This window comes from Physella acuta, unplaced genomic scaffold, assembly GCF_028476545.2.
Source record: "Physella acuta isolate Inbredline_101_S28 unplaced genomic scaffold, ASM2847654v3 ptg000061l, whole genome shotgun sequence".
Taxonomy (NCBI): Eukaryota; Metazoa; Mollusca; class Gastropoda; family Physidae; genus Physella; species Physella acuta.
The window spans coordinates 714942-737803 of record NW_026731581.1 but is presented as its reverse complement, the minus strand read 5'-3'; the positions used below and the strand labels follow the sequence as shown (position 1 = coordinate 737803).

General features: G+C 31.5%; 1 protein-coding gene across 2 annotated transcripts; it reads left to right on the top strand.

Moving 5' to 3' along the window:
• The first annotated feature begins 113 nt into the window (after window positions 1–113).
• Window positions 114–22581, top strand: LOC131949361 (GPI ethanolamine phosphate transferase 2). 2 transcript variants are annotated; one of them, XM_059311230.1, is made up of 14 exons: window positions 114–366; window positions 489–832; window positions 8063–8272; window positions 8380–8568; window positions 10206–10332; window positions 10487–10696; window positions 12650–12864; window positions 13017–13153; window positions 13681–13819; window positions 17762–18318; window positions 18552–18737; window positions 18838–19333; window positions 19789–19976; window positions 22343–22581. In XM_059311230.1, exons 2-14 carry the CDS (start codon window positions 689–691, stop codon window positions 22551–22553), a joined length of 3009 nt encoding a protein of 1002 aa, XP_059167213.1. In that variant the 5' UTR covers window positions 114–366; window positions 489–688; the 3' UTR covers window positions 22554–22581. The 2 variants fall into 2 exon arrangements, with proteins under 2 accessions (XP_059167213.1, XP_059167205.1); XM_059311222.1 differs by having other exon boundaries at window positions 114–832.
• Window positions 22582–22862: the final 281 nt, after the last annotated feature.

Here is a 22862-nt window from a genome sequence, read left to right as displayed (position 1 = left end):
CAAGATTGATAATACTCTATATGAGAATAGGCTCGAATTAGACAACTAATTTTGTGTGAGTAAATATAACAGTTTAGCAGTCTAAAAATCTATAGATTCTAGATTCTGTAGACTAGATCTGAGAAAAATGAAGAAATCAATGGATCCCCATGGCCATAAAAATTAAATAAATACAAAAACTGTTGTATACCTCTATCATGTCGATTTATATTTTAAAAGAAATAGCAATATAGTACTAGAAAATCTAAGTACTAAGAGAAGAGTAGACATAATCAAATAATCATAGTCACGGCATTTTTAAAATTTACTTAATTTACGTTGGCTGTCAATGATCAAATTCATTATTCAATGTCACGAATGTGTCATGTTAGTGTTAGACTTTAATATTTAAATACTTATGATCACTTGATTCTACATATAGACTCTATATATAAATATATATACAATGAAAGCAAGATTCTTATTACTTTGTATTTCACTGAATTTAGTCGTTGGACTTTTTTTGAAAGGATTTTTCCCTTTGAAACAAGCCTCCAAAGATTTTTCTTTTCACAAAAAGAATAAATTAAATGACACTTTACTGTATACAGAATCTTTAAGCCTCTCAGATAACTCAACATCAAATCTAGATCTAGATTTTTTAGATCTACATCCCAATCTCAATCAACCTTTCAAAAGGCTAATTTTCATGGTGATAGATGCATTTCGTGCTGATTTTATGTTTGGGCCCTACAATTTTATGCCATATACAAAAGCAATTGTCACAGCTGGTCATGGTTTACAGTTCACTGCAGAAGCTTATCCACCAACTGTTACATTACCACAAATTAAGGTATAAATAAGTTATGTATATATATATAGATAATAATAATAGATCTATATAGATATAGGCCTACTAGCCATCGCTACCTGTTACACGGGCAGTTCTGATGACTTTTAACTTTTAGCTATCTTCTCTTTACAAAAGGCTACCCGGTTTTTCTTTTAGATATTTATTTCCGGGAAGTTGCATTTAAAACTGTCCGGAGGAGGGTGTCGGGATGTGTCTGCGAGGGGAGGGGGGGTTTACTGGATACTGGTTTTTGTATATTTTTTTTATGAATTACTTTTTTCAATTTCGTTCGGAGGTGAAAGGGGTAGAAATGGTAGAGATGCCTGAAGAAAATGTATATATCTATGGAAAGTGAGTAATGAAATGAATTGTAATTCAGCTTTTAAAAAAATCATTATCAGAAACTTAGGAAAAGAAACATTTTATGAAACATTGTTAAGATTATGAAAAAGAAGAGGTTTTGTTTTATTTACTATCAATGTTTATACTTAATTAAAATAACATAGACTACCAATACCTATTAGAAAAATTAAAACCGAATTATATACAGTATCAGTCAACACAATACCATATTTAATGCACTTACTCATTAAGAGACTTAAAATTAAGAGACTTAAAATTAAGAGACTTAAAATTAAAAGATTTCGATAAAAATCCGGCTGTTCAATGGTAGTTATGTTGTTTTTGTCTTTTAAAACACCTATTTTGGCTTCATATCCCTTCATATGCTGGAAAGACAGAAACAGGTGAAATCTACTTCACCTGCCCTGTGTCCCGTCAAGTCCCGATAGGCAACTTTATCATTCACATACAAAAAAAAATAATAATTAGAGTACGTAGATCTAAATCAAATTTGAATGAAATAGTATATGGCTAATAGTTATAACTCAGATGGTTAAGCATGAAAATATTTTTACATTTTTTTAAATCCTCCGTTGCCATGGTGATGGTAGCCTTATTGGATTTTATTGACGATTTTTAAATGGAAAACACCCAAAAGCAGTTGGTACAAATATCATGAAAACTTAATATAGAATGGAGACACATGTGTTTATAGTTATTTAAATAGTAGTGTATAATTTATTTTCTACTTTTTAGTGCATTATTACATAAAAGCTTGTTATTAAAACGTTTTTTTCTGAATTTTTTGTGTGTTTTTCTCAGTTAGATGTTTTTTGTACCATTGTTAAAATAACTTTGTTAATAATTATCAGAACTGAACTAAATTTGCACCAGTTACGCTGGATATATGTTCAAATAAAACTGATAGAACACTTTTGGAAAAAAAAAATTTTTAAATTGATGAAATAGTGAAAAATCGGACGAAATAATGAAATTTTTTCAGTGATGTATGGAAAAAAAAAAGAAACAAAAAGTATCTTCATTTTTGAAAATGTAATCTATCAGAAGTCTTAAGGAGTCTTGGGCGTGGAGCGAGGGGGGGGGCTTTTTTTTTTTTTAGTAATTTAAATAGTAGAGTCTAATATTTAGGAAGAGACCCACGCTTTTCTTTATAGTTATTAGTTATTATCAAGGTGACTTTTTTGGCGTCTTGGCGTCCTTCACTTATTCTTCGACTATGGTTTCCTTCTTTTGACAGTAGTGCCATAGCATGCATGGGCCCAAAATTGAATTCTGCTATTGCAGAAACTGCAGCATATTTTGTATAGTCCCATGTCTAAAGCCAATGATGCTAAGACAATGTCTTTGTTTATTGTGAATGGCCTTGTTTTGGATTCTTTTGCAGTTGTATACTTACTGTTTACAACATTTTACTTACTGTTTACAACATTTTATAACTGCCACACCATGCTTGAAGCAAACCCTTTACACATTTTTTCATCAATAGTAGCCACTATATCACAGTTACACTCTGGGCAAGAAATGTATTGATAAAATCAAGAAGCAAATCACCGTCAACAATAATTCTGCATGGCTGTGGTTTACATTTAGCACTGCCAGTACTAGATGGAGCATTACTTTCTTCTGTCTGTAAAAACTGTGTCTTATATTGCCGCAGTTTCTTAGTAAATGTGCATATTGCATCTGCATCAGTGGTTGTCTGAATAGTGCTAGATTGAGTAGAGGTAGCTGCAATCAGTTGCATTCAGACGTGCCTTGTTTTAGACTTAAGTTAGATGTGTGTATCTATTTTTAGCGAGTGTTTGGTACTACCCAAAATAAAAAAAGAAACAAATTTAATCCTCTCACTGCTTAATTCACACAAATTATATTTAATTAAAATAATCATAAGTTAAAATAATGTAAGTATTTCACAGACGCTCAGAGAAACAAAATAAAACCAAATCAAACATCGCAACGCGCTGAAACGAAGGGAATATTTACTACAGAAGCGAAAAGACCAATCGCTAACTGACTGAGTAAAATAAACAAATTTATGACGTAGAAAAATAATCACATTAAAATAGGTATTTTGACTGGTTCTTTAATTTTAGAACAAATAAACAAAGTAGGTCACGGCCTTTCCATTGATATGCGAAGCCTAATAGTACTTTTCTAGTAGTCGAAAAATGGCTATTTTTACCTAAAAAGTAAACAAATGACACACTACTTTGAATCCGGTTTTTCTTAAATTAATAATGCTTTTAAGGTCATTTTTAGATTAAACAATGGTTCTTCTGTATAGATCAAGTAAAAGTGGGAAATCGATGATTTAGTGGATTTATGACGAAAACATCATAGTAATAGAAAAAAAAAGAAATCTGGCTGAGTAAAAAAAATAAACAAAAAAAAATAAACATTCCTAATTCCTAAGTAAACAGTATAATAGACAGATCAGTACATTGAAACATATTTGAGTGTTTTTGACTTATTGGAAGCATGTCAGTTAAGAGATAATCTTTGGGTGTCGTTAAATAACTGAACATAGCTGGCGCGAAACAAACAGCCGCGTTATCAAGAATCGAGAATTTCACTCAGCTACAAAGACAGACGCAAGACACAAGGGCTTCTGCCTGACTTTTGCCTGCAGTTTTAAATACGAGATCAGGCCACCTGGTTTTTAACGTGAGGGACAGTTCGGTTGTGGGATGACCTACGGTCACCAGGCCGGGTACCTAACTATCAGTTTGGTTAGCGTGCGAACTACATACTAGACTACACTGTCCAGTTGTGATAACATTTTACTAAAGGTTGGGGATACGGGGTCTGGAGAAAATGTCTGACAACAATGAGGATAAGCTATGGGTGGGAGAGGGGGTTGTGTGTAAATAAAAGCGTGACTTTATTTGTGGACAATGAAGGGAAGATTCAATTCCGTACCGCGTTTAGAAAAGCAAGAGGTACCCTACTACATAGCCAACTTATCAACCATATTTTATATACTTTTTTCTTCATTCTTAAATGTAGTATTCGAAAATATCAAACACACTAACTTAACGAAAGCAACTCAATTAGCACCAGACTCAAAGGTCTTTAACTCATAAAGACACCCCCCCCCCCCCCCCCCGCCATACAATCGTTATCTGAGTTTGAGTGGGTATCAAGCAATTTAAAAAATGCCTTTGTTTACAACAGTATGTTTTATTCTTTAGCTAGATAACCTAATGGGATATGAAATAAATGAAGACTATCAGTGTACACATAATAATATAATACAAATATCATGGAAACAAAAGTGGAGAAAGGTAGTATCGATATCATTTATACTTAGGCCTACAGGGTCTATTTTGTTAGTTGGGTTTTACAGCTTGTCAACGTCTGAAGAAGAGTAAAATCATTGGTGAAAATAACATTAAAAATGTACCAACTCCCGCTAAATTCAAATGAAGTCAAAATGTTTTCTTATTTTCATTGATATAAATACCAACGGATATTGTGACAAAACATTAGCGATACCGCTTTCTCGATTTTTAGATTTAAGCCCCTACTATAATGCGTTACGATTTTCGTAGTTAAAAAATTAAACTAAAAACCATATAGTCATACTCAAATCGAAGCTAGTTTCATTATTTTTAGTTTGAAATAATTCTTTTTGTAACTTAATTTCAACATTGTGTTGAGTAATATCATATGCCTAATTCAATCATTGGCAGCATGTAGCACAGGCCACATCATATTAGCTCAATTCATACAATTTTTATTATTTTAAAAAGGTTAAATTATTATCTTTGAATTTACTCATTTACTAGTTTAATTATTAAAATTCTTTGAGAAAACAAATTATAACATTTGGTGACCTAAGGAACATGAAAATGTGGTATCGATACATTTTGCATAGTCTGCTAAACTGATAAACCTAAAATGAATATTCTAGTTAGAAATTTTAATAAATGAGCCGACCCGCGGCGTATCATACGCCGCTATTTAGTTGTTTTATTTTCTACTTTTCAGTAATTCATAATTTGTGAATTCGATAGTACCAACGCTGCCACTGAAAATATCTAAATATATAATTCTCTTCTTGGAGACCTTAGAAAACACCAAGCTGTAAGTGAGCCTAACAGTCCCCTCTCTTTGTTTCTAGGCATATCGCTACCACCCCGACATGGTCTGGTGAGCTGTGGTTCACGCTAAATGTTTACAATCTCAGAGCCGGTTTAGTGATGGCTATTAGGGGCAGATAATATAGTTTGAAACGATTTTAAACTTACGGAAGGTAACTAAGAGGAGGCTGCTTTCACTGGGGTGGGGGAGTGGATGGGGTAAGGGTTGGGGAAAGGAGGGTTTTAGTGTTTTAAAGCAAATATTTTCAGTGGCAGTATATATATATACACACATATATATATATATACACACATATATATATATGTGTATATATATATATATGTATATATATATATATATATATATATATATATATATATATATATATATATATATATACACACACACACATATATATACATATATACACATATATATACATATATACACATATATATATATATATATATATATATATATATATATATATATACACACACATATATATATATATATATATACACATATATACATATATACACATATATATATACACACATATATATACATATATATACACACACATATATATATATATATATATATATATATATATATATATATATATATATATATATATATGAATCCCTAAGGAAAAAAAGTTAGTAGGCTGAAACCAGCTTGGAAAAGATCAGTTGTCAATAAAGCAGCTGGAATGTTGTGGAGCTTAGAAAAATCACCCACAACCGCGTGTAATGGAGATGTGTGGTTGCATCCTATTCTCCTCAAGGGGTCCACAGGAATAATACTAAATGACGTTCAATATACACTTGGCTAGATAAATGGCTGTTGAGTGAGAAATACAACTGCGGCTAGGTTTATAGTGTTGTTTTTATCTCTAAAAAACCCCAAAATCACCTTCAAATTTAACCCGAAATGAAAATTATTGAAAATATTAAATTAGGCATTATTAAATTAGGCATTTAATTTTTTTTTGTTTCTATTTTCAATGACGGCATATTATTGTGTATTGTTTTCCACATTTGATTCATAATTCTAGTTTTTTATTTAACAATCAAATCGCCTAGTACAAACCACACCTAGCACAACCCACACCTCATACCACTAATCACATGATCCACACCCATTCACTTATCCTACACCATTCCCAATACTCTATAGCCTATTTCACTACACACATAACCTCACAACACACTGATTAGAACAAAACTCAACCCACTTACCCTACACCCAAAATCACACCACTCTTCACACACCCAACCCTCATTATGCATGAACAACACTCTGAAAAAAAACCATCTCCATCTCCACCCCTATCCCACACCCCATTATTCTAGCCACACCACCCCATACCCCAAACCTAAGCAACAGGACATCAACTTACCCCAAGAATAACACATAATAATTCATTATCAACATACAGACCACTTCTCATTACCCCACCCCTAAACACAAATACGTCTCACAATAGATTAAACCCCACACCAACATGCTCCAGATATCAATATATGCATTTAACAGCAAAGTTATAACTAATAATATGTTTTATGCATTTTGGTTTACTGTAACCCCATTATAAAAAGCCTTCCTGGAAAAGTCTCTGGAAAAGTCTCTGCAAAAATTTTTCCAAAGTGACATTTCCTGGCAGTAGGGTGTGATTTGGCTATCTCATTACGAACATGTTAACCCCAGGTGTCTGAGCCCAAAGAGCAAGCATATTGACCTTCCCTTTCACATCCAAGACAAAGCCCAAATGCATATATTGATAAATGAGTAAGGAATAACATTTACATTGTACAGAGTTTTAATCTGGAAATCAAAACGTTTCATGTGTGTGAATTTACTTAAATAATGGGTGTCTAGGGCAATACAGATTATTCTACTTTATGTAGGAAACCAAATCACAGATAAGTGACCTAAACTTATGCGTGAGAGCACATTAAAGTTTATTTAGACCTCAAAATAATTCCACTATAAAGTTTGATTAAAAAAAAAAACATGTTTATTGAATTTTGGTTAAAAACTAGTAAGCTATTATAGGTTACTATTCAAAATTACTCACAATTCTGACAATCTTACTTTTATCATAAATTGGACATTAAAAATTATGTTTATTTGAACCAAGCCTGTGATGTAACTGTGAGTATTATCCTAATTGCTTTATCTATGTTTGTAATTTTCTTATTGACAAGATAAATGGTCTTTTGAGGGAGAGATACAACGGGCGCTAGGTTAATAGTGTTGTCTTTTTTCTCTAAATCGAAACACAAAATCACCACCTCAACTTCAAATTTAACCGGAAACAAAAAAATTGAAAACGGATTTCTGACCAGAATCGTCATTTTAACCGGAATTAAGCTTGATCTAAGCGTAGTTACTGCATATTGATATTAAACATTGTTGAAGTCATATCCCTAAACCTTGCACCTAATCTCAAACATGACATAATGCACCCCCCCCTCCCGCCCACTCACACACCCTAAAGCACGTCTACCGTCCCATTCAACAAAATATAATTTTTATAGAAAACATATTTTTATAAGTGTCCGCCCCCTTTCAAAAAATTTAGTCCACCCTCAAAAACAAAGTTGTTAAACCTATATTGATGGGAGGAATGACCCTACCTATTGGCTTATATTATAGATAATGCATTTGTGTTGATTTTTATAAACATTTTCTTAATATAGGCAAATATTACCAAATATTGGCATATAATGTGTCTTATGTTAATACATTTATCTAAATTACATTTATAAATTTCAGGCCATAACAACAGGCAGTACACAAAGCTTTGTTGATGTCATTCTTAACTTTGGAGCTTCTGAATTAGAAGAGGATAATTTTGTTGCACAGTTTAAAAAAAACGGGTTCAAGATAATATTTTTTGGCGATGATACATGGTTGAAGCTTTTCCCAGGATATTTTGATAGATATGATGGCACAACATCTTTTTTTGTTTCAGATTTTACAGAGGTTTAGTATTTTAAGCTCTTTTAAAAAAAAAAAATTAACAATGTTAGCTTATTATTGTGAACTTAAAATCATACGATTTGATCATTATATATTTATTTAAAAATTAGGTTGACAAGAATGTTACGCGCCATGTGATACCAGAATTAGATAATCCATCTTGGGATGTAATGATTCTCCATTATCTTGGACTTGACCACATTGGACATATTTCTGGGCCAAACAGTCATTTAATACAGCCAAAATTAGCAGAGATGGATAAAGTAGTTCATCAAATTTATACCAGTATGATGTCTTGGGTAATTATTAACTTTAATACCATTTGTTGTTGGGAAATGATTTTTGAACTTTTAGCTTAAAATATAATACTAGATAACCCAGTTTCCAGTTTGTAAACCTAAACAAAATCCTTGCCTTAAATAATTTAGTTAAAAACCCGGTTATTTATTGGTATTTTTTAAAAGCTTTTTTTTTTTTTTTTTTTTTTTTGCTGCCCAAAAAAAAAAAAGATCCCTTAGTTGTCATTGTCTTCATCAGTAAATAATATAATGAATATAAACATTAATCTCTTTAATCATGGACTAGAAGATCTGTCAAACATATTCCATAAAAGATTGTTAATATTGGTGGGACTACTAGGAATAACAAATTAAAATATCATTAAAGCTAATGTCAAAGTAACAACAATGGATTGGAACAATTAACATGCATTGGATTTTCCACTTAGTACCGTCTGTACAGGAAGATTTAACAAAAAATGTTATGACTGCATGGGTTTCAGACTTGCATCTTAAAAAGAGTGTCTAACATGCTGTTGATTCTGCCAGGCGTCTGGAGAAAATATTTCAAGTTGTTATACATAGTCTTCTTGAGATAGTAAAATATTATTTTAAATTTGATTATATCCTAATTATACCTATTCCTTTGCTAAGAAACAAAGATTTATATAAAATATTTTAGGCCTGAAATTAATTGGTAAAGAAACTCAATTATTCATTGTGTTTTATACTAATTTTTGTTCATAACCATCAGTTGTCCGATAGCTTAAGGCTTAAATGTAGTTTACCAACATCTAGAAAAATTCATAGTATTCTTAAATTAGAAGAACTGTCAAGCATATTCTATTGAAAATCAATAGTAAAAAATGACAGAGATATGGTTTTAGCTACAGCAGACAGAAAATTTAGCATTTTACCACATCTAACTTATCAATGGGCAACATGGCCTATTCTTGGAAGCCATGTTTAGTGTAAAAATAAGAAGGCTAAATAAAGTATATGTTTTCAACTTGTATAATTAAAATTATGTTTCTACATATGAATATATCAATAAATTAATTAATGGCCTTAAATTTGTTTATAACATTTTGGGGAAAAAGAACATTGTTCTCTACATAAATACGTATTTTGCAGTTCTACACATGGGTGCAGATGCTCTGATCAATTAGAACTGACTAACAAAAAATTAAACAAACAAATAAATATACAAAATACTGATTTTTATTAGAATATAGATAACCAAAATGGAGAGAGTATAATTCTGCTCTTAAGAGTAAAGATTGTTAATTCTGACATAAAATGTTAGTTTCAACTTTTTCTTGCATGACAAGGTTATAAAACCAAAATAGAACATAATTTTTATGTACTCATTTTGATATTTTTCATGGCAAAATTATTAAAGATTGCATATATATGAAGATAATTTAATGAGAATAGCTTGCTAATTCCCCACAGACTACTTTCATTAATAAAGCATAAACTTTCGTACTTTCAGTGTATGTATTGTTAATGGATAAGTGCCATTCATACTCAACCTCATTCTTGAGTCTTTTAACATTTATTATGCATTGACAATATGTATATTATATTATGAAACACCTCTCAGAAATGACAAAGAAGTAAATGGACAATATTAAAAAGTATGCACTTCTGTATAGGATAAATCAAGTATTTTAGTGGTTTGTGGAGACCATGGCATGAGTGACCAAGGAGGCCATGGGGGTGCATCACTTGGGGAAGTTTCTGTCCCAGTATTGTTTCTGAGTCCCCAATATATAAATAAAGGTTATTATTTCTGTTTTCATTTTTAAAAGAGGTGTATGGCATGAGTGTATTTAGAATAAGTTTAATTTTTTATTGTTAAAAATGTTAAAAGCCATTTACTATTTTGAAGATTATTTTTAGATCATTTTATTTAGTTTTGTAAATTGTATCACAGATCCAAGGCATTCAGGATTCATTTCCCAAAATGATATTTGTGCTACTGTCTCTGTGCTTATGGGTATACCTATACCAATAAACAACATCGGCAAAGTTCTCTTGGATACTTTATCAAACCATACAATCCATCAAAAAATAGAAGTCATGCACCAAAATGCACAGCAAGCTATTCAAGTTTTAGAGAACTATATTTCGAATGTAGAAAAAGGTAAAATATCTTTAAATATTCCCATTTCTGCATTTTGAAATTAATTTTTAACAAGCGTATCAGTTACACAACAAGGTGACAAAAAGTTTTATAAGGGTTTCTTTAACCTGTTACTAATTGTGTGACCTTGTTTTTTAAATGTGAGTCATTTAAATGTAAACAAAACCCGCTCATCTGTGACCGTCAAAGTGTCAAAAGTGTTGACCCCTGGTTTGGTTTAGTCATCGTATGTAGAAGCAGATGTGTCTCTAGTGTAGAGGACTCTTTAAAACAATTACAGGCTCTGTGTCAATTGTTGTGGTTTGACAGTTCAATCAAATAGTATCCCTACCCCCATCCCCCTTGCAAGATGTCCAATCAACAGACTCTTGGGGAACACCACTCCTCCTAAATTAATATTATTTTTTGCTGAAACTTCCCAGGAGTATTTTCATCAACTTCCCAATGTTTCATGATGTAATAATGCCTGTGGGCAGTAGTGTCAACAAACCAATGCCTCAGCAACAATGATCTAAGAAATATAGTGCCAGCATTGTTTACAATTTTTTAGGTTTAGAAAGCAACTAAAAACACATGATTAGTAACATGATCAGACCCTTATAAAAAGTTGTGTCACTCTGGTGTATTGAACAAGATCACACTTACTAGCTACTGGTATGCTAGTCTATAATTATAAATAAAAGTATGTCTGTCTAGCTGTGCCTGTTATGCATTTCTACACCATTCATCTGATCACAGTAAAACTTTAAGAAATTGTTTAGAATTCTACTGGGAAGGTTTCAGCTATCTAAGAAAATGTAAAATTTCAGAGGGGTGATGCTACAGCTGTTAGGATATTACTTGATTCACTGGTCAAACTGCACCAGGCTGGTAGAATAGATTAACTCTCACCCCAAGAACTAAGATCCAAGAAATATATTACCAACAGTTAGAGTAAAAAGGGATATGAATCTGAAAGTACTGATTGATAACACATTGATGAAACACTCAAAGTGTGATTATTTTGGTGTGTAGTACTATATTGCAGCAACATTTGATGGGTACATTATTTATTTATAATGCTGTTGTCAGAAAAAATAAACACATTTAAATTCCACATAAATGCAACATTATTTATTTATGTGCACATTTCAGGCAGGTGAAATACTAAAAGTAAAAATAACAAACAAAAATAATTTTCTTTTTTCAATTGTTTTATTTTAACATCTGTCCTTTTGGTGTGTATTAAGATTGTATAGCTACCATTTGTATTTATCTAATATTGTATATTAATGTTCGTCTTTTTATTTAAAAAAAAAGACCAATCACCCTAAAAATGATGTCACTCTTTAGTACTCTACTGTGACCCAGAAGTATTTTTTTTAACAAGCAATTTTTCTAAAATATTGAGCTTAAGAAAGGGATACTAACTGGTTGCTTGGTAGGTTGATTTTCCTGGGACCATTGCCAGTCACTATCTTCTCTAAAAGTTTTAGCTAATCTGGGTTAATTTAATATTACAAATAATCTGATTAATTTTGTGTTACTTTTACAGAAAGTCATACTTTACAAAAGTCAAAATAACTGGTGAAATTCTGTTTCAAAAATTACATTTTAAAATGGATAAATGTGACCATCATACTCTCTTACTCTCTCCCCCACCCTATCTTGCTTTCCACACATCATCCCAAAAGTTACAAACCTCTTTCCTCTTCATAGCATGACATCCCCTACGTTTTTTAAAATTACCCTACATTTTTTAAAATAATGGTCAGTGCCCTTTTTCTGCTTATTTCTATGTGTGACTGTTATTTTGTGAAATCTTTCAAGGAATGGATTAATAACTCAAACTTGACAATTGCTTTCTACCAAAAACATTCTTGGTTACATATCTCTGGGGCTATTAAAACTATCAAGCAATTGATTGTGTGTTCTTATAGATTTGTGAATGTTATAATCAATTTAAATTTTCAGATTCTTCACACATTCTTTATACTAAAGCTGAAATAGAGTATCAATCTTGGCTGCTTTCAAAAACTGGTGTTTCTTATGAAGCATGGGAGAAACAAGGTCATTCTATTATAAATATGTATTCAGAAAGTTTGACTCTACTTGCTGAAAAAGTGAGGAGACTAGCAACACAGTATGATGTTTATGCTATGTCTGTATCCATGGTTTTAATGTGGTTGGTATGTAACAATCTATTTTCTTCCATTGATTTTTAATATAGTTTTTTTTTTTAAAATTCAACTAAATTTTAATTTTTTTTTTCTTTTTGCTTTTTATTTAGGAAATGATGCATAGAAGTTCTTTGATTAATAGTTTGTTTTGTACTTGTCAGTTGGTGGCTTCCCTTTTAATCAACTTGATGAGAAGACATTACAACTTGCCTAAAGTAACTACTGCAACTCTTGTGTTCAGAATGGCCATTATTCTTTCCTCTGCTCTACTTTCTCATATCACAATGTGCACAGGTAGGTATATTTTTTTAAACCATTATTTAAATTATACTTAAAATCCCTACCTGTATCTCATCATCATTGAGCCAGTTCTAAAAAAAAGATTTACTAGTAGAAGTAGGTATAAGACCTTTTATATGCATTTAGGAAATGACTACGTGTTAACTGACAGAAGGGCAATGGTAATTATGGAAGCCAAAATCAGAAACACAACTTCTGACGAACATAGTTGATAACTCGATTTAGCTAATTGTCATTCACATAGATTAATAGTTAACAATCTTTTCTGCTTTACTGTTTGATCGCCTGACATTCCCACAGTATGCTCAATTATCATTGGCGCAGTAAAAAAATCATATACTCAAGAAACACAGTAAATCATAAGTGTGGGAATTATTTGAGCTAGCTCAGAAACAATAATTACCCTTGATAACAAATACCAGGGAATAAGTTTGACAACAAATCTTAAAATAGAACATCTGTTCAAAAGTGCCCATTAAATATCTACAAATCTCACAAATTATAATATTTTATTCTTTTAGGTAGTGTTCCAAGTGATCTTGTTTGCAGTTCAAGTCTGTACAGTGTTTTCATACAACTGATACTAGCATTCATCTACTTAAAATGTTGTATGGACATTATGACAGTGTGGCATACCGGTTTGTCTGCAGCTCAACATCTTAAGGTATTTAACATTCCCTCCCCCCCCCAATCCCAAGTTTTGTTATGTTTTATCTAGTTGAGCCTATGCAGCAAACATAAATTAATGTGGATCTCAGATAGATCACTTTCAGAAGTTCTTATTTTATTAGTGTTCTTCTATTCATATCTGTCATTTAATTTTACTGGAAATAAATGTTCGTACTTATATTTTCTTTATTTAACTATATTAAAATAAATAAAATTGTAAAACTTAAAAGTGGTGGATTATACTCACAACTTACACACTTTTACTCCTGAGTGTCAGTAGAACTATTTTCTTCAACTTATACATCAACTTAAACAGAGTGTGTCCACTAGTATTTGCTTTACCCTCATCAAGGAATCGAGACACTAGACAGACTCACGTGATTTAAATGTGTTTATCAATTAAAGAAGTACACTCTGAGTTGCAGCTTCTAATTAAATCACTTTATTAATCATTATACAAGGTGTATTCCTCATAAGAATAACATCAATGTTCCACAAAAGAATAACACATGTAATAAACCAACAGACCTCATCTGTCATGTTTTCGCAAGTTCATACACAGAAGCTCCTTCTCACGTTTCTAATCTGGTTCTGCTGTCTCTTTTCTAGTTGAGCCCTATTATATAGCTTCAGACCTTCAGCACCTGACACTTGGTATTGGGGTTAGCTAACTTTTGTTTACACGTTAAGTTCAATTTTTGTCAAACTATACTATACTGTGTCTGCTGCATTGGTTAAAAACAAGTGGCATATTGTTTACAATGAAATTATATTTTAATCAGACTAGTTGATATTTTCATATAAGGTTTGATAGCAACATCCAATTTACATCGAGCAGTTATTTTATTGTTTATCAGTACATTCTGTCAACAAGGGTAAGGTCAAGGCTAAAAATGAACAGAGCTGTTATGTAACTGTGAAGTAAACAAGATGTTTTTTCTTAAGTCTGGTGACTAATATAGAATTTGCTAAAATAGAATTTGACTTGTCAATAAGAGGTGACACTTTGATGTCAACACGTTATTTTGTAACCAATGCAGTAGACAGAAGGACTAACAAATATGAAATATGACGGAAAAAGGTCGTATCAAAATAGAATAGTTTGACCTTGACAGACATTGTTGACAACACCTGCTGTGTATATAAGCAATGCTACTTTAGGGTATGTCGCAGAAATGCAGAGAGAATGATCAGAGGCTGAAACTGAAATGTCCATGGACAGAATGTGTTGAGATAATTGTGAGGACCGAGACCGAGAACAAACTTCTGTGTTGAAATTTGTGTAAGACAGAGACAGAATGGTTGTGGATAAACATGTGGTTGGTCTAGGCTATGGTGGCCTATAGTGCAACTAGGTGTTTGTTTGAGGATTGATTGTGACAGATAGTGGTTACAGAAAATGATTGAATGTAGAGAACAGTGTTGGTAGAATGTGAGATATGGAGTGATACAGTGTGTGGACCTGTGGCATTAGAGGTCTGTTGATTTTCAAGTTATTCTTGCAGCACACACACACACATCCACACACACAGACACACACTAGCTGCATACCTGTGCTTCACCACAGTGAATCTTTTTTAAATGTACCAACTTGGGAACAGAACAAAATTATACACAAACACAACGCAAATGAAACTTAAACACAAACACACTTTATCAAATCACGCTTTCCCAGAAGGTCAGCAATCAGAGAGAGCCTTTTCCACATTCTCTCATTTAACCATCCCTTTAAATAACACCAAAAAAACACCTATAAAACTCTGCACCGACTAATGAAAAAAATAATATGAATAATCTTAACATTAATCTATTATAATTATGAGCCCTAACATAATAATCAATGCAATAGGAATAAAAAAAAAGAATTACTTAAATAGCAATATTTAGCATGAATTGAATTTCTTTTTTAAATACCTCCCCTGGCATAATTATTAAACATTTTAATTGATTAGTTTTATTCGACACTACTGTTATTGAAATTAATTTATTTTTAAAGGCATATAAGCAAAAGTATTATTTGACAGATCCGTTCAATATATTTTAGCAATGTGCGTGTATTTAATATTTTCTTCACGTTCTTTTGTTGACGGATACAAAAGAGTGATCCCCTCCAACACAATTAAGTATACATGTCAACTGGTTATGCGCCATTGAGGCCGTTGACTCTAATTCAGCCTGCTTTGTTTTTTGGATTTGCTTCCATAGCCTTTGTCCAACCAAGAACAAACTACAAGGCAGCAGTTGTTTGATTTTGGAGTTATCTCTCCTAGAAGAGTCTCTGTCCCCAGCTAATGAGCCTCATCTGCCCAAGGGTTTGAACTCAAGACTTTTTGGTTTAGCAACTATGAGCTTTACCGACTTGACCATGTTGACCCCTTGGTAAAATCACAGCATGTGGTGTTTATTTTTATGTTTCCAAAATCTATAGCGGTGAGGGAAGGACAGAAGGAAGGACTGACACACTACCTGGCCACTTATATTATAGAAATATATACACACATATATATATTTATTTATATATATATTTATATATATATACAGACACACACTAGACATTAAGACAGTTGAGTCAAGTTAAATTTCAATAAGAATAACACTAAATCTAAACTGAACCAAAACAGGAACTTGAGCTTTAATCAAAACCGAAGCTTTACCTGTGACTTTAAAAGGAACTGGAACTTTAGCTTTCATCAGAATTAGAACTTAAATCTGCAATACACAGCTCTGATGGGTAGTTGACTCACATTAGTGAAACTAATGTGGCTGGGCACAGAGCTGACTACACTATCCCTCTCTATACAAATATCATAAAAACAGATGACTCTACTTCATCTGTCCATTTGTCATGAGCTCAGTCGGAAAAAGATGATGAACCCTAATTCTAATGCTAACTAACTTTAGCCCTAACTGTAACTTAAATCCTAACCTTAATCCAACTGCCATTTATTATTTTAGCGTACGCGTTTTTTTGTCGGTCATATCAGCTTTTTAGCGCAATTTCCATTCTGGAGAATTGCGTTTATTAACTCGTCTTTTCTGGGAATGTGTGTCCGGGCTTTAAGTCGTATCTCCTCCTCAACGAAGCAATATCGATGACTAGTTCCAAAAGCAATTATGTTAAGCAAGTTACCAGGATGAACCTAGGCCATAAAAATTCCGGGTTTCTTTCATGGATTTCCCGGAAAAGCCAAAAAACCTCGAACAAATGCAGTTTTTGGCCCATATCTCGGCAACCAGACCACTTAGCGACTTGAAACATGTACCAATCGATTCCTGCCATAATTTAGAACAATATTGCCGAAGAAACTTTTCAAAAATATCCTTTCGTTCGGTCACAAAAAATTTTTTGAATTAATTAAAATTTGGACCGAATTAGTAGGCATTTCGTCCAACCACACCACACGCGTCATCGCGTTCAATAGCTGCGCCATCACGTTCAATGGCTGCGTCATCACGTTCAGTAGCTAGGCGCGCAATGGTTTTTAGTCATGTAACTCTATTGTAAATAAAACATGTAAAATACTGAAAAAAAATTAATAAAAAAAGTTTTAATAACTAACCAATGGTTTTACTAACCCTGCTCTTGATTTACGCTAAGACAGAGCTATTTTTGGATAACATAAGGAAATTGCGCTAAAATTGTCACTAGACTTTTTAATTAACTTGTTTTGTATTTAAACATACAGACCAGGAACTTTCACCTTAACAGAAACTTTAACCTGAAATGGAAATTGATCTGGAAACTTCAAATAAACAGGATACTACTTAAGCTGAAAATTATTATTTATTCAGACACTGAAATTTAAATTGTTTTACAAATTTAAAATGATTCAGTTAATTTTTTAACTACGTTATTTACCATTAAAGAAACAATGAATTTTTCAGTATTTGAGTAGTTCAACCCCAATTATAATGAATATCATAATTTACTTTTCAGATATGGATCCAGAATGCTAATATTATTGAGATCTTCCTTGTTTTTGGCACTGTTGTGCATACGATGTCATTGTTATCTAGCAGTTTTATCGAAGAAGAACATCAAACTCTTTATTTTCTTTTGACTTCAGTTCATGTGCTTTTGTTAGTAAATCAGGTCTTCCATTTCATTTGTCATTTGGAAAAAAAGAAAAATGTTAACTTGGATGAAGGAAAAGCAACCATAATTGATCAGGACTATTTAAAACCTACACACAAAAGTATAAGTAATTTTAATAGCTTTGAATATGAGACAGCATTGAATGCTGAAGCTGAAAATATTTCTTGTGATACTGTGTTTAAAGACAACACCCACCTCAAAAGTATAGGAGGGAATCATGGTAATAAGTTTGTGAATTCTTATTTGACTGAAGCAAAAGGAATTGCAGAAAAATCTAAAATCTCACTGTTTTTGTGTAATGTATCTGTTGTTTTGATAATTTTAAGAATTTTACGAAGATGGAATCAAACTGGCAACAAATGGCTTGATGTACCTGATTTTGGAGACTGGTTTATTCTGTGAGTAAACATTTTGTAAAGTTATACTTAGTGAGAAGGTGAGAAGCAATTTAAAACAAAAATTTCCAAATGCTATAGAATACAAAATAATTTTTTCTCATGTCTTCTAAAGAAGTCATACATTAGGTAAAAAAATGAATATCAGGTAAGCTTAATCATTGTTTTTAAAATGTTATATGTGTACCGACATTATATGGATTTTCAAAAGATTCTTTCTTTAACCTTTCTTCCAGGCCAGAAAACAAAAACTATTTATCCTTGGTAGTTGTCTTCTCTTTAATGATCATCAGTGTTACAAGAACTAGTTGTTTAAAGAGAGCACAAAGTTTATGTATAAATTTATCACTTGCAACAATCTATTTATATCGTGTGGCATGTGGAAACCTGTTTTTTCCAGTTACATCATTTCTATCTTCAAGGTATGTCATAAATAGGTTTCAGTTTAATTTTTTGCCTACCATACTTAACCAGTGTTCCTTTGATTCATTTTAATCCATATTTTCTGGTCTTTACTTTCAGTGGAATTGTTGAAGCTCGTGCAGCTTTTCTTCTCATTGGTCTGGCACTCATCATCTCAATCTTACCAAATAATTTTTATAAGCTAGAAAGCCAAAAAGTTAAATCTGCTACCTCTACTTTCAATAGTTCATCATTTCCTCAAAAAAAGAAAGCAAATAATACACACTTGAAACACTCTGGACCCAATTTAAAAATAAACGAACCTTTACAAAATACTTCATTTAATCAAGAACCTAATGCTAATTCACAAAGGAAAGTTTCTTTGGAAGAAGCAAAAGCTGAAGAAGTGGTGATAACAATTGATCAACGCATGAAAGGGTTTTCCTCAGCCTTTCTGTGTTTTATGTGCCTTGTGTCAAGACCCCAGGGAATACCTGTGCTTGCCTTCTTGTCAGTTATTGAACAAATTATGATACCTATTCTCATGGAGAAAATGAGCCTTTTATCAATATTGATTTACTGTTATTGGATGGGCAATGCTTTCTTTTTCTTCCAGGTAATTGTTTTGCATTCAACAAAATGCCAATTTTGCTATTTTGAAAAAAAAAAGTTTAAAAAAAATCAATAGTAACATTATGTAACAGAAATAGGATATGTTTTTGTTTACCCACCTAATGTTTTTAAAATTTTCAGAGATCACCACCACCACACATATTATTTCTCTAGGAACCCACATCAATTGTCACTATTAGAAATAATAATAAAACCTAAAAAAAAAATTGTTGAATAAAAGAATATTAGCTGGTTAAATCAAACTATTCTTAGAGCAGAAATCTCACAGAAATGTTAAGAAAAATCAGAGGCACTGTAATAGAAATATTAGATTGCTCATACAGCACTGTATTTTTACAAAATGTACCCTTATGTTATATGAACACTATCTCAAACAGTGGTCATTTTAAAAAATGCTAAATTAAAAAAATCAGTACCAGATACAAATATAATTTTCAGGGTAATTCCAACAGTCTCAGCACAATAGATCTGACAAGTGGTTATACTGGATTGTACGAGAGTAACTTTTACATAACAGGTCCACTCCTGTGTATGTCTACGTATGGAGGAACCATATTTTGGTTCATGACCTACATAAGAATTATCTTCATGCTGCCCAATACTGACAAAAATAATTCTCAATTCAGGTATATTTTTACAGTATGATATTGTGTAGCTTTGTAAAACAAGCATAACAAGTTCAGACATTTTAATTAAAACAAAAAGTAGACTTCAATCTTTTTTTCATTTCGAGAGTATTTCTCCGGTGAGCGTAAAAAAGTCACAGGAAAAAGAAACTCAGATAAAAGTGTTTTTGCTAGGGGAAAAAAGTCACAGAAAAAAAGTCACAAATTAAACATTTTATTGGAAAAATGTCACAGAAAAAAGTTACAAAGAAATAAATTGATTTAATTGTTGAGAATTGTAAATGGACAGCGAGTTACAAATTAACTACTTCTTTATGCCATTTCACGCTAATTTAAAGTTAGTATTAAATTAACACGATGAAAACCAAGAAGGTTGGAACATTCTATTAAATTCTGTTAAGTATTATATTAAAACTTACATACTTCATACTAAATATTTTTATGTGTGTTATAAATATTACTATGCATATACAATCTACGCACATATAGGCTATCCAAATGTTTACATTACATTTCATTTGATTTAAGTTGATTTGCACTTTCTGAATATTTAACACGTAAAAGTATTAACAAATTCCATGCAAATACATATTTGTGACATTTTTTCCTGTGATTTTTTTCCTGTAATTTTTTTCCTGTTATTTTTTTCTGTGACTTTTTTCTGTATTTTTCCTACAATTATCTGCCCTATAGACCATTGGTTCTCAAACAGGTTTTTAACAATTCCTGAACCCGATATAAAATAATTATAGTAAATTAAATTTAAAAAACAACTGCTTTGTAAATCTTAAACATTAAGTTAATGGAGGGAGAATTTTTCTGCACTGACAAAAAGACCTAGATTTACAGAAGTCTTATTCTTGAAATCAGTAGAAGGATTATAAAAAAACAAATTAGAAAACCAATATTAATAAGCTTTTGATAAATGCACTCAAAATAAAAGAAACTTATTTACTTAAGTAGAAGTAAATGCATTTTGTAGCCTACAAAATCAATGCTTTACTATATAAAGCAAGTTTGCTTTGCTTCATTTTCCTATTTTCAGTGCATTCAAAGGTTATTATTATAAAGATTTTTCATGTTTTATTTTATACATTTTAATATTTTATAATTAATAAATTATTTTTAACTTTTTAAAATGAACTGTTCTTTCTAATGAAAAATTAATTAATAGTAGTAATGCTAATAATAGTTATATTTCATATCTAGTTTTATATTTATGCATACAAAATATACCTATAAAATACGAGAAAAATGGCCCGTTGAGGAAGGATACATCGGGCGCTAGGTTGATAGTGGTGTCTATTTTCTCTAAACTAAATCAAAACCAAAATCACCACCTTAATTCAATTTAACCGGAAACGAAAAATGACATTGAAAACGGATTTTTATCCAGAATCGGTACTTGAATAGGATTTAAGCTTGATCATTACGTAGTTACTGCACATTGATACTAAATATAGTTGCAGCCATACTCCTAAACCTTGGAACTAATCTCAGTCATGACTAAAGTCGCATTTAGATGTTTCCACAATACAAATAAGTATTAAGATATATACAATTATAAATATAAACTTTGCATTTACATATTCAATTGAGATGCAGGAAAAATGTGCTTTCAATTAATGTTTTTAAAATTTTAATTTTTTTAAATATGCTATTTAAAATAGAACAAATAAATCAATTGAAGGGAACCCCCCCCCCCCCCCCCCCATAAAAATATTATATATCCTTAAAAACCCACAAGGATAACATTTAATGGAAACATGTAATTTATATACAAAATATATACTTTAAGTTCAGTCCCTTCCTTAGAAATTTAAGTCCGCCTCATCTTGGAGAAAAATGTCAGATTGTAGATGTGGTCTGGAGTTTGTGTGAAGAAGGGGTGGAAATGGTAGCTTATATAATAATTGACTGAGTCATCTGTCTGTATGGAATGCAACATAAGTAACTACACTATGTATGATTGAATAAAAAAAAATGGTACTTATTTTGGATGAAATATTTGTTTATGTTTTCACTCCATGTTGTTTCCATGAAACTTTATCCTTTTGACTTGACCCAGACAACGGGAATATTACAAAACAAGATTAAACACATTTTTTTTGCCTGTGATCTGACAGGCTTGGCAGCTAGTTTTAGAAGTAGGTAAAAATTGTGTTACAAAGTTACAGGATTTGCCACAAACACATGGTTGACAGACTTTCAGAACTAAGCAGTTTATGAAAATGGGAATATTGCTTGAACATAAATTGGCAAACTGTTTTGACTGCATTTATTACAAATTTTAACCTCTAGGATTTTAATAAGGAACTTTAATAACTTTTTGCTATTTTTACCAATAACATTTTATATATTCACAGGCTTTCAGACTTGTTAACAACATCTGGCTACAGACTTTTATTATGCCGTGCTTTTCATACTGCTGCCTATACATCACTGGTCTCAGTTCAACGCTATCATTTGTTTGTATGGAGTGTATTCTCTCCTAAACTCCTTTATGAAAGTGCATATAGTTTTGTCACAACATTCATTTGTATCATTATGATTGTGTTGACATTTATTACAAAATAATATTATAATACAAAATACTTTTTTAATTAAGCTGTAGTTGTTTCAGTATTCTACAAAAAAAAAAAAAACCTGCATTTAAACAAGGCAATGTTTTTATCTACCACACTGCTGATCCAATTCGGTGTTAATATTTGCATTTAAAAAAATTGATATAATAATTTTGGCAAATGACCAATTTGATACCAGACAGCTGTGAGTGTGAGCATGTAACACACAACTCAAAACTTAACATATGTAAACATTTTATTTAAATAAATATAGAAATAAAAAACAAGAATAAACATGTTCAATATGTACATTTATTGATAA